Source organism: Stegodyphus dumicola, chromosome 7, assembly GCF_044657685.1.
Source record: "Stegodyphus dumicola isolate Sdum_Otavi_A_Nest chromosome 7, ASM4465768v1".
Taxonomy (NCBI): domain Eukaryota; kingdom Metazoa; phylum Arthropoda; class Arachnida; order Araneae; family Eresidae; genus Stegodyphus; species Stegodyphus dumicola.
In genome coordinates, this window is record NC_140774.1 from 53,241,991 (window position 1) to 53,256,784 (window position 14,794).

The window sequence follows — 14,794 nt, forward strand, 5'->3', positions numbered from 1 at the left end:
AGCCGTTTAAATACTCTATAGAGCATTATTAAACAATACGTTGATACTTCGGAAATTTCATGGATTTAGGCTTAGTAGCAAAAAAGCCCCCGGCCCTGGAGAGACGCTCGCGGAAGACACTGCCGGCCTCCGCGATAAGCGCACGTTTTCGCTACCCGGCTTGAAGAGGTTAATTTATAAGTTACATTTTAAGTTATTTGTTGTGTATTAAATGTTTGATTTTAATGTTGAAATGTTAATGTATACTGTTAAATAATTAAAATAAAATAAAATTTTGTACTACGTATTTTATATAGAAGCATGCGACAGAGGATGTGTGCACCACCCGTCTACCAATACGGTTAATCGGTATAGCGCCACGTCCAACTTTATCTAGATAACCATACGTGTTCATTGTGCTAATATACTAATATATAAACATACATACAAATTTGGTACTTTATACAGTGGCGTTAAAGCTAATTAATGTTAGACACTGGATAATACTTTGCCATGTTACAAGGTGTATGCAAAAGCATGGCTACGGTAGCATATATACATAATGTGTGTACTCATATGTTGAGTACACTATGATCCTTTGAAGCATTATCATTAGATTACAGAAGACATGTACATACTGAAATATTAGGTGTGCAATGTTTTGCTGGAATAAGTAATTAGTACAGTGAATTAAAAGTTAGACCCTAAATTAGTACTGTGTGGTACAGTGTCTTGCTACTGAATTATTTGTACTGTTTCCTAAGTACATTAACCAATGTACAAAGATATTAAAACACGTATATTAGGTACACAGTAATTAGTGGATACCCAAGTGTTAGGTAAGTGCTACTTTAACATACATTAACAATAAGTACTTAATACAATGCTGAACAGATAATTGGTGCAATTAATTTTAGAGTGGGGCTCTAGTTTGTTCTTTGCGATACGGTGCCGTGTTACAGGATAAAATGTGCAGATGCATAGTTACATTATCATATATACAGAACATAAATTCATATACATATATACAGACGTTTTGTGTACAGCCACATTAGGTACATGATTATTCAGTGCGTAATAGATGTATATTAACTATACAGTGCCAAGATATGTGATAACACTAGTAGATACATGGGTACAATTACATATAAACAAGGACATACACAATTACATATAGACAAAAGCGTATATACACTTTATATTTGGTACATAATAGTCATTGGTGACATAAACATTTGGTACTTACTTCATATACTTAAACTCTAGATCGATAAAATAATGTTATAACTAGTAATAGGTGCTTATTAATTTCACAATAGGACATTAGGCTGATATTTTGCCTTACTGTGTTACATTACGTAGAAATGTATGCGGGTGCATGGGTACAGCTTCCTATTTACAATGCTATAGTGTTTTCCTATTTACAATGCTTATATCATTCGATTTCATAATCAATAGGTACATGGCACATTTATATACATGAGCAGATGGTACATTGTAGAGTGCCGTTGAGGATAATTGATGCAATTAATTTTATAGTATTTTAAATATAATGCATTTATACGCAATTATAAGGTGCATGCCAGCCCGCGGAACAATCAATTATGACTCATCGGTGGGTCATGGCCGCCCCACAGGACAGACAAGTATGGCCCACCAGTGGGTCAAGCCAGCATCAACATGTTAATAAATTTGCAATAGTTTCATACATACAAATTGTGATAACAAAGTTGGGAGAATTATTTCAGAAATATGACAGTATAAAATATTTGAAAATGCATTAATCGTTGATCTTCATATTAATTTTTCTCTGGTAAAGCACTTCTGATTACTTTTGTGTAACTGTCAGAAATATTTAGAGTAGTTCTTCATTTGTTCTGCTTTCAGTTCTCTCATCACAGAGGCTTGAATGTGTGAAATGCTAGAAAATCTGGCCCTTTTAGTGCCGATTCCAGTTTTGTCTATGTGAAGTCTGATAGGGTAAGATGAGATGAATGCAGAGAGTGGTATAATTTAGTAACCTAGCAGTTATTGTCCGTGTGTATGATGTGTGAGGTCATGTGTTATGTAAAAGAAATCAGGATCCTGGCTCAGCAAATTGTAGTTCCCATTTGGTCTTCCAGTAAGAATTCTTAATGAATTACATATGCCAAGCGCATTTGAAAAGTTAAACAACATTGACTTTACCTTTAGTTTTCATAAACACAACTTTTTCAATTTCTGCAAGGAGGAGCTATTTGCACTACTCCATGCTTTGCTGCTTAACTTCCATATTATACCAAAACCATTATATTTCATCTCCTGTTATGATAGACTATAAAAGAAGGATGTTACTATCTGACGGCACACTGAGTGCCAAGTACAGCAGTATTCATCTTTCACAGAAATATGTAAGCTACTCCTTTCAGTTGCAGCTCTTCTCTGTGCATAAATTTCATTCCCATTGTGGTTGTAAGCAATTTGAAAAAATTTCATACTAATTCTTTGCTTCATTATGGGATGTACTAATAACATGTACTGAAAGCTACAGCATGAACAAACATCTCAGCTAACTTCTACAAGCATGTGCCAACAAATGTTGGAATGTGCTTGTAGAAGTTAGCTGAGATAACAGAAGAGCACATTGTACATATTGTCACAAGTAAGACAGTTTCCTTTATCAAATTAAGGCATGATTCATCCTTCTTTCTCCTCACATCTTATATTTATCACTGTACAACAGTAATTATTATATAGTGAAATGTCCTCTATTATTATATAGTGAAATGTGTAGTAAAAATGCCCTGAGAACTACTGGGTTGGTGCATAACTCCATGCCTTTCTTTATTAGGTTGCTGTTTTTACCATGATATGATTTTATTAGTATAAAATGTGCTACAATACTCTAGAAAATTATACAGTACACAATAACAAGACATTAATATGCTATGTCATAAATCAATAATCACTCGCACATTCACTCAGTCATGTAATCACCATCTCTATCAATGACAGCCTACCAGCATTCAGGTAGGAGTTCGGTGCCTCTGTTGTAGAACTGCTGTGATTTCAAGTTGAAGTCCATTAGTCAGTTGCTGAGAGAAGCTTCATTGTGAAACTCTTCTCCCTGAATGTTTTTTGAGAGACTAGATAAGATAATTATAGGAAAAAGAAATAAATGTGTCGGAAATCTTCATTTTTCTCTACTTGACACTCCATACTGATTAGCCTTGAAAAGGACCAAAATGAGCTGTCAACCACATATAATCTCCTGTTGGCAACAATCAGACCTCAAACTGAAAGCAATATTATTTAAAAAAAAAAAAAAAAAAAAAAAAAAGCTTCACAATGCAATGTTGCCAATCCAGTGAAGAACAGCACAGACTTGTGCACTGACACAATATTAAAGCTGTCTAAGAATAAGTGTAATTTGCATTACTGTGATGCTAAGTATATTCATCATCTATGTTTTATTTTCTTTGAACTAAGTAACATACACCTTTTTTTCAGGTTTATGCTTTGCAGCCATCAATGGAGGCTCTTTTCTTAGATGTTGCTTCTTCATGTAAATCTGTAATTTGCTGTCGTGTTACGCCTTTACAAAAAGCTCTGGTTGTGGATTTAGTTAAAAGGCATAAAAATGCTGTTACTTTAGCTATTGGGGATGGTGCTAATGATGTCAGTATGATTAAAAGTAAAAGCAATTTATTACATTTTTTTTTTCCATTTAAAAATGATTATTTTTCTTGTCACCTGATGTGTCTGGTTATTTTATTCTTTTTAAAATTTTCATTACCAACCAAGTTTGCTTATATTTCAGATGTTTAATTTTAGCATATCTGAATATATCAGCATAGATACTTACTTGGTTTTCATTTATCCTTGTCTGTTATGAGTTTACTTTTTAGGGAATTTAATTTTTAATTGAGAAAACTTTTATGTGATATTTTTTGTTTATATGTATAAATTGGGAAACAAGTACAGTCAAAAGTCTCTAATCCGGACTCATCGGGACTTCGGCAATTCCGGATTATCGGTTTTTCCGGATTATAGATCATCAGTTTAAATCTGGTAAGATGGCATGCAGAAATTATAAAATAAAAAATATGAAACTGTAATTTATGAAATAAAGATCAATTATGATCTAAAAGGTATCAAAATTTACAAAAAAAATTAATATTTATTTGTTTACTTTATTAAACCTTTCTTTCAACGAGCGCATGCGTAAAACATACATTACGCATAGTCGAAATTAGAAACTTGCAACCAGAAAACTATTTGATGTGTATTCGTGATATTTATAATGACGAGGAAATTGATTTAAGTCATATCGGACTACATCAAGATGAAATACTACATTTGATAAGGAATTATAAGCCGAATAAAATAAAAACATCTGCCCTGAAGATAAGGATAGTGCTGACAAATCGACTTCCAGTTCATTGCGTGCTGCGACGTCCACCTCCCCCTTCCGCAGAGCAGCGGGAAATTGATAAACAGATTTCGGAATGGTCAGAGAAACAAATCACCTCTCTGTCACTTTCTTCATGCCTTTATCCATTTTTTGCAGCAATTCCATTTTTTGTTTAATAGACATCGAAACAAGCTTTCGCTTTGTAGATCCTTTGGTAGCTCCAGAATTGGAAACTCTTTTTGACATAATCGAAAGTTCAAACTTACTTTTTATGAAATTGCTCTAACAGTCTGCAAAAAATAATGAGCCGGATCCAGTTAGAAGATTGAGGAACAATGCAATCTGCAACATTAACTGAAATAGATAATTTTAGCCTAGCTTATAACGTCCATTATACATTAAATGCACATGCATAAACGTATTATGCGCATGCGTAAATGTATTATGCGCTTACGCATGTGCAGAAAGTTTGTAGCTTTGAGGTCCGGATTATAGATCATTCCAGATTATGGACATCCGGATTAAAGACTTTATACTGTACTTTGGCTGAAGAATCTTGCTGTGTAGAGTTTGTATGATCCTTATGGGATACACTCTTTTAGTGTATTAATTAAAAAAATGATGAATAAAATGCTTTATAAAAACACATATCGGAATCTAAAGATTTGTATTCAGTAATGTAGTGTTTCATCTGGATGTACTCCGATATGATTTAAATCAATTTCCTCATCATTATAAATATCACAAATACACATCAAATAGTTTTCTGGTTGCAATTTTCTAATTTCGACTATGCGTAATGATATGCGCATGCGCGCGTTGAAAGAAATGTTTAATAAAGAAAACAAATAAATATTAAGCTTTTTTTTTTTTTTTTTTTTTTTTTTTTTTTGTAAATTTTGATACCCTTTAGATCGTAATTGCTGTTTATTTCATAAATTATGGTTTCATATTTTTAATTTTATAATTTCTGCATGACATCTTACCAGATTTAAACTGATGATCTATAATCCAGAAAAACTGATAATCCGGAATCGAAGTCCCGAAGAGTCCGGATTAAAGACTTTATACTATATTGCATATTATCACACTTGACCATTTATGCATTTACTTTTTTATGATATCTTTATTAAAAAATAAATGTATCATTGGTCAAGTGTGAAGTAGAATGAATACATGTATCTATCTATATATATATCAACTATTGGTTTGGTGTCTAAAGCCATCAATACTGATAATTCACTCTGGTAACTGCTATTCTATCCCTGATAGTTGATATTTTCGAGATTTTTCTTGTGCATAATATAAATAAAAGTTAGTTTTGCTTAGAAATACAATGACATCCTTTCCCATGAGCAGAGAGCTAGCAAATAATGGGAGATTGCTCCAATCAGTGAATCTGTTTAGCAATACATATAAATATTTATCTTAATTTATAACAAGAAAATTTTGTGTCCAAATCAGTAGTAATGCTTCTATAGATTCATCTGTTTATCTACTTAATATGTGTATTACATCTAAATGATTTACAGAATGCTTCAAACATGAAACAGAATTTCTATTAATGTTTGGCAAATAAATTAAGGGATAAGAAAGCATATATTAAATAAGCTAGTTGTCCTAACTGTTGTTGTAGATATGCATCATTTCAACTGGATTTTTAATATAACTTTTAGTTATATTAAAATTTTTTGCTTAAAAATGTTTAAATATATTTAGACATATTTAAATATGATAATAATAAAATAAAATTAATACTTTTTGCTTAGGAAACAAATTTGAACATGTATAATATTTTTAATTGTGAACTGTTAAGAAATTTTTCTTTTTGTTCTGGATTTTTTTATGCAAGTCAATAAATAAAATAATTATGGGTGTCCGAATTAACGACTTTTGACTGTAGTGATCATTTAATTCCATAATTTATAACACATTCATATTTGTGCAGATTCCAGTTTTTATTTAACATGTTCATTGCAAAAGCTGAAATGGTGAGCCTATTCACACAAGCCAAGATCCTGTCTGCATTTTTATGCTTTTATATTATTTTTGTAATTTATGATTTAAATATAGATATGACAGATTACTTTTAACTGTAAATAAATTCACACAAATGTACTTGTATTACTTATTTTACTCAGCAACTAATGACCTCCCAGTACATGGTTTTGAGTTTTAAACATTTAGTTAGGTATCTACGTTTTCAGAAACAAATTTATCCATTTCAGTTCCCCAAGTGTATTATTTAGTCCCTTGCTGTACACAAACACCTAAACATTACATGCATTTTGCTTTGGCAATACTCATACTCGATGATTTAAGCAAGGCGATCAAAACAAATTATCTTGTAGCTGGCAGGTAACCTCAGTTTGCTAACTACAAATATTCTCATAGATGGCAGCGAATGTGTTAACAAATAAATCAGTTTTTGCGTAATAAGTATACTGGAAATTAACATGAAACTGATTAACAATAAGCAGTTAACACAAATGAGTGAAATGAAGCTTTTTTGTACTTTAAACAAGTAGTTTAGCAGTTACCGAGATTTTGTTACACTATATGAAATTGTTCTTTATGGTGTGTGACCTTGCTGCAAATCATAAGTTTTTAATAATACAATGTATAAATTTATTTTAAAAAATCATTAAAATTTATAAATATATATATACATAATTTTCAAGATAATGAAGGTGATTGAAACTCGCTGGGCTACCATACATACCACATAAACGAAAATGATGACCCATATTTTTGCAGCTTGCATATATTGGAAATAAGGATCAGGAATGTGATCTAAAATAGAATGCTGCAACTATGATTTTCAATAGAAAAGAACTTGGATTGGTTTTCAGTCGTATTTAGCTTACTAAAATAATTTGATACTGAGAAAGATGTGGAATAAAGCTTCAGTATCTTATAAAGTGTTAATAAAATTATCTTTTTTATCATATTGAATGAGCAAGTGGAAAAAAACTGAGCATTTCAAACATTACCATATACTTTTTTCATAAAAAAATACAATCAAATGTTAAGTAAAAATTTAAGCCACTGATTGTTGTTAACTTCACCAGTTTTATCTATTGTAGATTTTTTTTAACATTTGATCTAATTGGTAGATGAGTTAATTCTGTTATTTACTGTATAAATTTAATTTAGTTTCATGTAGCATGCAGTGATTGGTAGATCAGTTGAGCATGTTAGAGTTTCCCTGTATTTAACCTTTTGGAAATTGTGACATTAAACAGTTCTTTCTTCCCAAATACACACAGTCTGTAGTTAATATACTTGTAATACAAGCATATTCATTTGCACCCACCGGAGTACGTAAATGGAATGTGAGCTGCACTCGTTCATGACCATCAAAGAGTTGAGTAATCTTATTTTTGATGTTCTACAATTAATGTCAGTAGTACAAGAGTATAGTACAAGCATTTATAGACGTAAAAATATTCAGCTCCTTGACTAGGATTCCTATTTGATATTTTATGAACACAAAATTTACATCCAGAAGAAATTACATGTTAAGCTTGATGGGTTGATTTAATTTATTATGAATGTTATTTGTCTAAAGAACATTTTTAAAAGGAAATTGTCTTGCTAGTATCCATGGAAAAATCACGAAGACCCTGCATCCATTCTCTTCATCCAGTGGAAACTCTGAATTCAGGAGACGCTGGTAGTGTTTCATGGCTTTGGCCACTGTGTCAGGGGCTTTTGAAGAAGTGAAGGAAGAGCTCATTGAATGCTAAAAATTATGTAAATGAAAAAAGTATTGAACATCTGACAGTGTTAAAAAATATGAATGTGGGTTTAATTCTCACTAGTATTTGAATATTCGTGAGTAGTAGCGGTTTGCTTGTTTATAATATACATTTCTTTGGTTTGATTGATTTGTTTGTAATAGGTAGCCATTTACTTCCTATTAAAAAAGTGACGACTTTGATAAATCTTTTCAATTATCTACATTTTTTTTTTTTTTTCCAAAAAGAGATTGAGATTATACATTAGCATGCAAAAGAAGAGTAAATTTCTGATTCTAGTGGTAATTCTACCCCCCCCCCAAAAAAAAAAAAGAAATCGACTGAGAGATATGAAATTTCTACTGCAGATGCACAAAGTAGTACTTAAAACGTGAGGAAGTTTAGTAGCAAACAAACAAAAAAAAAGGGGGAACAGGACACATACAGTATGGAACAAATAGAAAAACGTTTTACTGACAGAATGGCATTAAGGAGAAAATAAACCAAAGAGCCTTGGTAAAGGATATGACCTGCCCTAACTGTAATGATTGCATGCACTGTGTTCTGTTCACCTCTTTGTGGAATGGGCTAGAAATCAAAACTTTACACAATAAATATCATAAATATTTATTCTCTTGCTCCAATGTACAAACTGGAAACACAACTCCCTTATATCTTTAGAACACAATTACAATAAAAATAATCACCACATCTCTGAAACATAATCACAGAAAACTTCATTCATTTAAAAGTAGAAATAAATTATTTTTATCTTCATACGAATAGCTGGAGCGCGCTCTTTTGACAAGCAATGGATGGCGTAACACACTGGGCCCCCATGACCCCATCATCAGCTCAAATAGAAATATAAACTGAAATATAATGCAACACATAAAAATTAAACAAACTGTAAGTATAATTATAAAACATGAAATAAATAAATAAATCAGTCATTTATAGGAAGTCTGACCAGTTTACGTATTGGTCTTTTCATTTCACCCGACACAGTTTTTAAATTGACTGACCTTACTCTTTGGTCAGTTCCCTTGTAAGTGAAAATTACCTTTGCCACTTAAGTGGTGGCAAGTTCTCATCCTTGATTAGCACCAAGTCATTCACACATAAATTGGCACTGGGAAGTTTCCACTTGTTGCGCACTTGCAACTGAGTCAAGTAGTCTCTAGGCTCAGGAACACTTTTTAACTCAGAGCGATAATAAAGTGACCCGGTGTAATGACAGAAAAATCATTTTGGTCCTCAGAAGCAGCCACTAAAGGACGGGAGTAAGGTATGGCTTCAATCTCCACTAGTCACGTTGAAAATTCTTCTTATGAGAGGATCTACGATCCTATAACGAGTTTTATGTGAAACTTAATGGATTTAACGACAGCCTCCCATAGGCCTCCAAAATGAGGGGCTGATGGAACATTCATTGTCTATTTAATGCCTTCGTTGGTCAAGTAAGTACCAAGCTCTTCCATCGTACACACTTTTAAGTAATTCTTTGCACCGATAAAGTTCCTTCCACAATCACTGAATATTTCAGCTGGCTTTCCAAGTCGTCCTATGAATCGTTTCAGAGCTGCAATGCATGCCTGAGCACTAAGATCATGAACAAGTTCTAAATGGACACTTTCATTGCAAAGCATACAAACACATACACGTACATTTTCAGTGGTTTAACTCTCTACAACGTCTAGGGCTGATCAAAAATGGTCCTGAAAAGTCGGTTTCTGATCTAAGAAATGGTCTTCTGCAGAAGGTAAATCAGCCATCATTTGTTAATGCACTTTCTTATTTCTCTGTTATTTTTCTCTGCGTATTGCAGTTTTTGCTCCTATAATCCAATACTTTTGTTAACTAATTGTACTCCTCCATGCATATAATTAAGGTGCTAAAATATCACTAATAATTTTGTAACAGGATGATTCTTAGGTAATATTATTTGATGTTTCACAGAGTTTAGTAAGCTGACATTTCTTAAACGTCCTCCTACACGTAGTATGCCATTTTTGTCTGAGAACGGATTTAGAGAAATTAAAGAACTTTTCTTTAACACTCTCGCTTTCTCTAAAGTAGCTATTTCCTTTTTATACTCAGTTCTTTGGACTAGTTTGATTATAATATCACGCGCTTCTTTTAGTTCACTTGTTTCTAAGAAAGGAGTCAAAATCCTATTCCCCCTCACATTTCTTATAAACCTTAAACACCAAGCAACAACTCTCTGCAACTTACTCCAAACTGAAAATGTGTTCCAAAGCTGCTCAACTAATTCAAACTGAACTGCAAAACATTTGACAGAATTTTTTCTTTGCTCTCTTAGTATTTCCATACTGTGTACATTTGGTAACCCTCTAACCCACTGTTTAGGCCAACTCTCAAAACTTTTTCGAAGCCAAATTGGACCTGACCACCATTTTTCATTAAGTACCAACTTCTCAGCCAAGATTCCTCTAGTAAGCAAATCTGCGGGATTATCATTAGACGAACAATAATACCAATCACTTGGACTTTATCTTTCCTGAATTTCCACAAGCCGGTTGGCAACGAACTGTTTCCATCTCTTCGCACTTCCCTTCACCCAATGCAACGCAATAAAAGAATCACTTCAAAGCACTATTCTTTCAATTTTATCCTTAAAAACACTCTTAAGGTAATTTTCCACTCTAGTGCCTATTACCAAGGCTATTAGCTCCGACCATGGCAGCATTAGTTTCTTTAGTGGTGACACTCTACTCTTCGACATTCTGAAAGATATTCTGTAATTCCCATTATTCCCACAATATGTAAAATAAACAACAGTTCCTTAAGCACTTGGTGAAGCATCGCAAAACACATGTACTTCTGATTGCTCTTTCTCACAATCCAGAAAACAATATCTCGGAATAGTAAAGTCTATTAATTTTTCAATTCTGTTACACCACGTTATCCACTTTTCCTGCAAGTCCTCCGGCAACTCTTCCTTCCAATCACATGCTCTCTCCCAGATTTCCTGTAACAATAACTTTATACATATCACAAACGGCGCAATCAAACCAATAGGATCAAAGATTCTTGCAGCTGCTTGTAAAACACATCTTTTAGTGTGTCGTAATAATGTTTTCCACGAATCCACCAAAACCTTCACCTCCAGCGACAACTCGTCTCTATAAGGATTCCAATTCAGCTCTAGGACTTTCAGCTGTTGAACTCCCATTATCTCAATTGCTTGGTGTTTAAGGTTTATAAGAAATGTGAGGGGGAATAGGATTTTGACTCCTTTCTTAGAAACAAGTGAACTAAAAGAAGCGCGTGATATTATAATCAAACTAGTCCAAAGAACTGAGTATAAAAAGGAAATAGCTACTGTAGAGAAAGCGAGAGTGTTAAAGAAAAGTTCTTTAATTTCTCTAAAACCGTTCTCAGACAAAAGTGGCATACTACGTGTAGGAGGACATTTAAGAAATGTCAGCTTACTAGACTGTGAAACATCAAATAATATTACCTAAGAATCATCCTGTTACAAAATTGTTAGTCAAAAAGTCCATTTTCTATTCACAATTTTTCTAATTCTGTACTGTTTGACCTCAGTTTCCTCAAATTAAATCCACCACTCTTTAATATTGATACAGCATCCGACGACAACTCAAATGATTCTCTCACACTGTCTCCACCATAATATAAATCGTCTACGTAAAGTGATGAATTTAACATTTCAAATGACTTCGGTTTACTTTTCTCATATTTTTTTATATGATGCTTTATCGTAGCGCTCAAAATGAAAGGGGAACATTAAACGCTATTTTGTAATTACAAAATTTTAGAATCACATCAAGAATATTTGGATTTAAATTTGGGCCAATTTCCAAACAATCGTTTAAAGAAAGTTTACCTTTAGATTTTGAACTACAGTTAAAGACTATACGAATTTGGTTGTTTCTTTATCGTCCCTAAAAACTGCTCTATGAGGCATAAAATACTCATGCTCATCTCTCTCGCGTTCCCCAATAACTCCATTTTGTTTTTGGTCATTTATTATATCCCTATACTCGTTAGCAACCCAATCATTTTTAGAAAAATCCTTTCGAACTCATGAAACATCTTTTTAGTTAAAAAATAATTTTTCCTAATTCATTGTAACTAAACTTCCATAATAAATCAGTTTCATATCTCTCATTCATGAATTTAAAATTTTTCTCAAATTCATCTATCAGCGCTTTTATCAACTACATTTAACTCTTTTTTTCCTTTAATTCCTAAAGCATCAAGCTTCCACAATATCTGAACATCTGAAGCAGCTACACAAAATTCGCTGAAATTGCAGTCTTAACATTTGGCTTGTAAACATCTTGACTTCCCTGTAAAGCAAACCTGAAAATCGTTGGCACGCAAGTAATTTCCCAGTTTATTTTTTCGAAAGCTGAGGCTTCAATAATCTGCCAAAATACATCTGCCCCAATTAATATCTCAATGTTTATATCACTGTCACAGCAGTCAGCTAAGACTAATCCCCGGAACTGCATAATATTTTGTACTTCTTCATTTGGAACAGAAACAGATGCCACTGTAATAGTATCAGCCTCTAGCACTTCAATTTGAATACACTGATTAGGGTTGTATGTGCTAGATAATTTTAATTCTACTATTTCGTATAATTTCTCAGTAGATTTTGCTGAGCCAAAGGAAAAAACTGACAACCTTTCCTTTCTAATTGATTTTAATTTTAAGCAATTGGCAAGGGACTTCATACATCAGCTTCTTTCAGAGCCATTATCACATAAAATTCGCGTCATTTTATTTAATTTTGTTTTATCAACAGAGCTAACGTATACACTGCAAGTGAGTAACAGCACAGATGATTTATGTATTCTGCTTGACCTTGACACTGAAGAATTGCACCGTTGTTCCACGCCACCGTTTCCTACTTTGGAAAGAGGTTTATTTTGTTTATAGAAATGAATCATATAATGATGACCTTCCCACAGAAACAATTTCTGGCTCTACACTTTTTTGCATTACACTTCGAAGAAAAACGTTTGAAACAAAGGCTATTTTGCTTAATAATTTCAACACGCTCATTTACTGAAAGCCTTTTAAAATTAGGACAATTTTGTATCAAGTGGTTTGGATTAGTTTTACACAAAATACACGTTTGATCTTTTGCTCCAGATACATATATACATTAGAAATATTTTTGTAATTGTAATTACGAAGTTTATTAACATTATTTATTAACATTATTCGCCTCTTTTATTATCGTCACCTGTAAATTATTTTGCAAAAAGGGTTTCTGGTTTTTGTTTACCTTTTGATGACAAATAAATATCGCATTCACGACCTAATGTTTGGAGTTCAAACCATGTCTCTTCCTGTTTAACTGCTATATGGGACTTTAATTCACGATCAAGTTCACTGAATTTTTTCATGATGCATATTGTACGAAATTCTCAGATGACAATTTTTGCATAGAATGAAAATGATTTAAGCACTCTTGAGGGGTTGGTTGAAATTTCTTTAAAATCATGTACTTTAGTTTATCATAATTATTAATATCTTCTTCCTTCACATATACCATTAAATTAGTGGCCTTCTCTCCCAAAATATTTAATAGGATTTCTGCTTTTAAATCTTCAGGTACTTGTTTTGTCCTAAAAGCCCTTTCAATTGGTTGGGAAAAGAGATTAAAGGATTCTGCTTTAGTAGGTACAGAAATTGTTAATGTTTTTACACTTTTAATTAAATTTTCCATATTTTGATGAGTTGTCCGTCTCAACATTGGATTTTGTAGCAAGTCTTTTCTAGCGTTAACTAAAGCTAATTCCGCCTCTGAGAAAGTTTTTTTCTCTAACTCTAATCTAATTTCGTTTTCCGATTTTTGTTTTTCAATTTGTATTTTCTTTTTCTCTAGAATATTATCAATAACATTTTGTACAAATTCAGCATCATTTGCATAAACTTCTGAACTTTCTATTAAAGTTTTGAAAGTAACAACTTCCGCCCCGCTCGGAATGACTAATCCCAACTCCTCCACCACAAGCGTGAACTCGTCTTTTTTTGAATGACTTAAGCGACTTCAGACTCTTCTTAATTCAAAGAAAAATACAACAACCCTGAATTGACAACTAGAACACAATAAGCACAAAAACGAATACAGCAAACTCAACACAGACACTATTAACTCAAATTATCAAGTAGGAATACCTCAATTACCAACACTAATAAATAGAATTTAATGCTAAACATTATTACAACAAACTGAAATAACTATTCGCCATAATCTACAGAAGAGAACCATTATTTTCACTGCCGATTCCTGTGCAACACATATTCCCATATCACCACATTATTTTTTCTCACAAAATTTGATGATGCACATTATTACTACTACATTTTCACTTAATCCTACTTCTGACACTAAAAATGTTATGTTCACTTCTTTGTGGAATGGGCTGGAAATCAAAACTTTACACAATAAATATCATAAATATTTATTCTCTTGCTCCAACGTACAAACTGGAAACAGAACTTTCTTATATCTTTAGAACACAATTGCAATAAAAATATTTGCGTGTTGCCACATCTCTGAAACATAATCATAGAAAACTTCATTCATTTAAAAATAGAAATAAATTATTTTTAGCTTCATACGAATAGCAGGAGCATGCTCTTTCGGCGAGCAATGGATGGCGTTAACACACTTGTC

At 32.6% G+C, this 14,794-nt stretch overlaps 1 protein-coding gene across 6 annotated transcripts in view; it reads left to right on the forward strand.

The window, feature by feature from the left end:
• The window catches only part of LOC118181010 (putative phospholipid-transporting ATPase IM), a 487,240-nt gene that overhangs the window by 461,663 nt on the left and 10,783 nt on the right, over positions 1-14,794 (forward strand). For all 6 annotated transcript variants that reach the window (XM_085820207.1, XM_085820204.1, XM_085820205.1 and 3 more), the window contains one exon: positions 3,469-3,652. In XM_085820207.1, the coding sequence (XP_085676333.1) occupies positions 3,469-3,652 (184 nt within the window). The remainder of the gene's footprint in view (positions 1-3,468; positions 3,653-14,794) is intronic.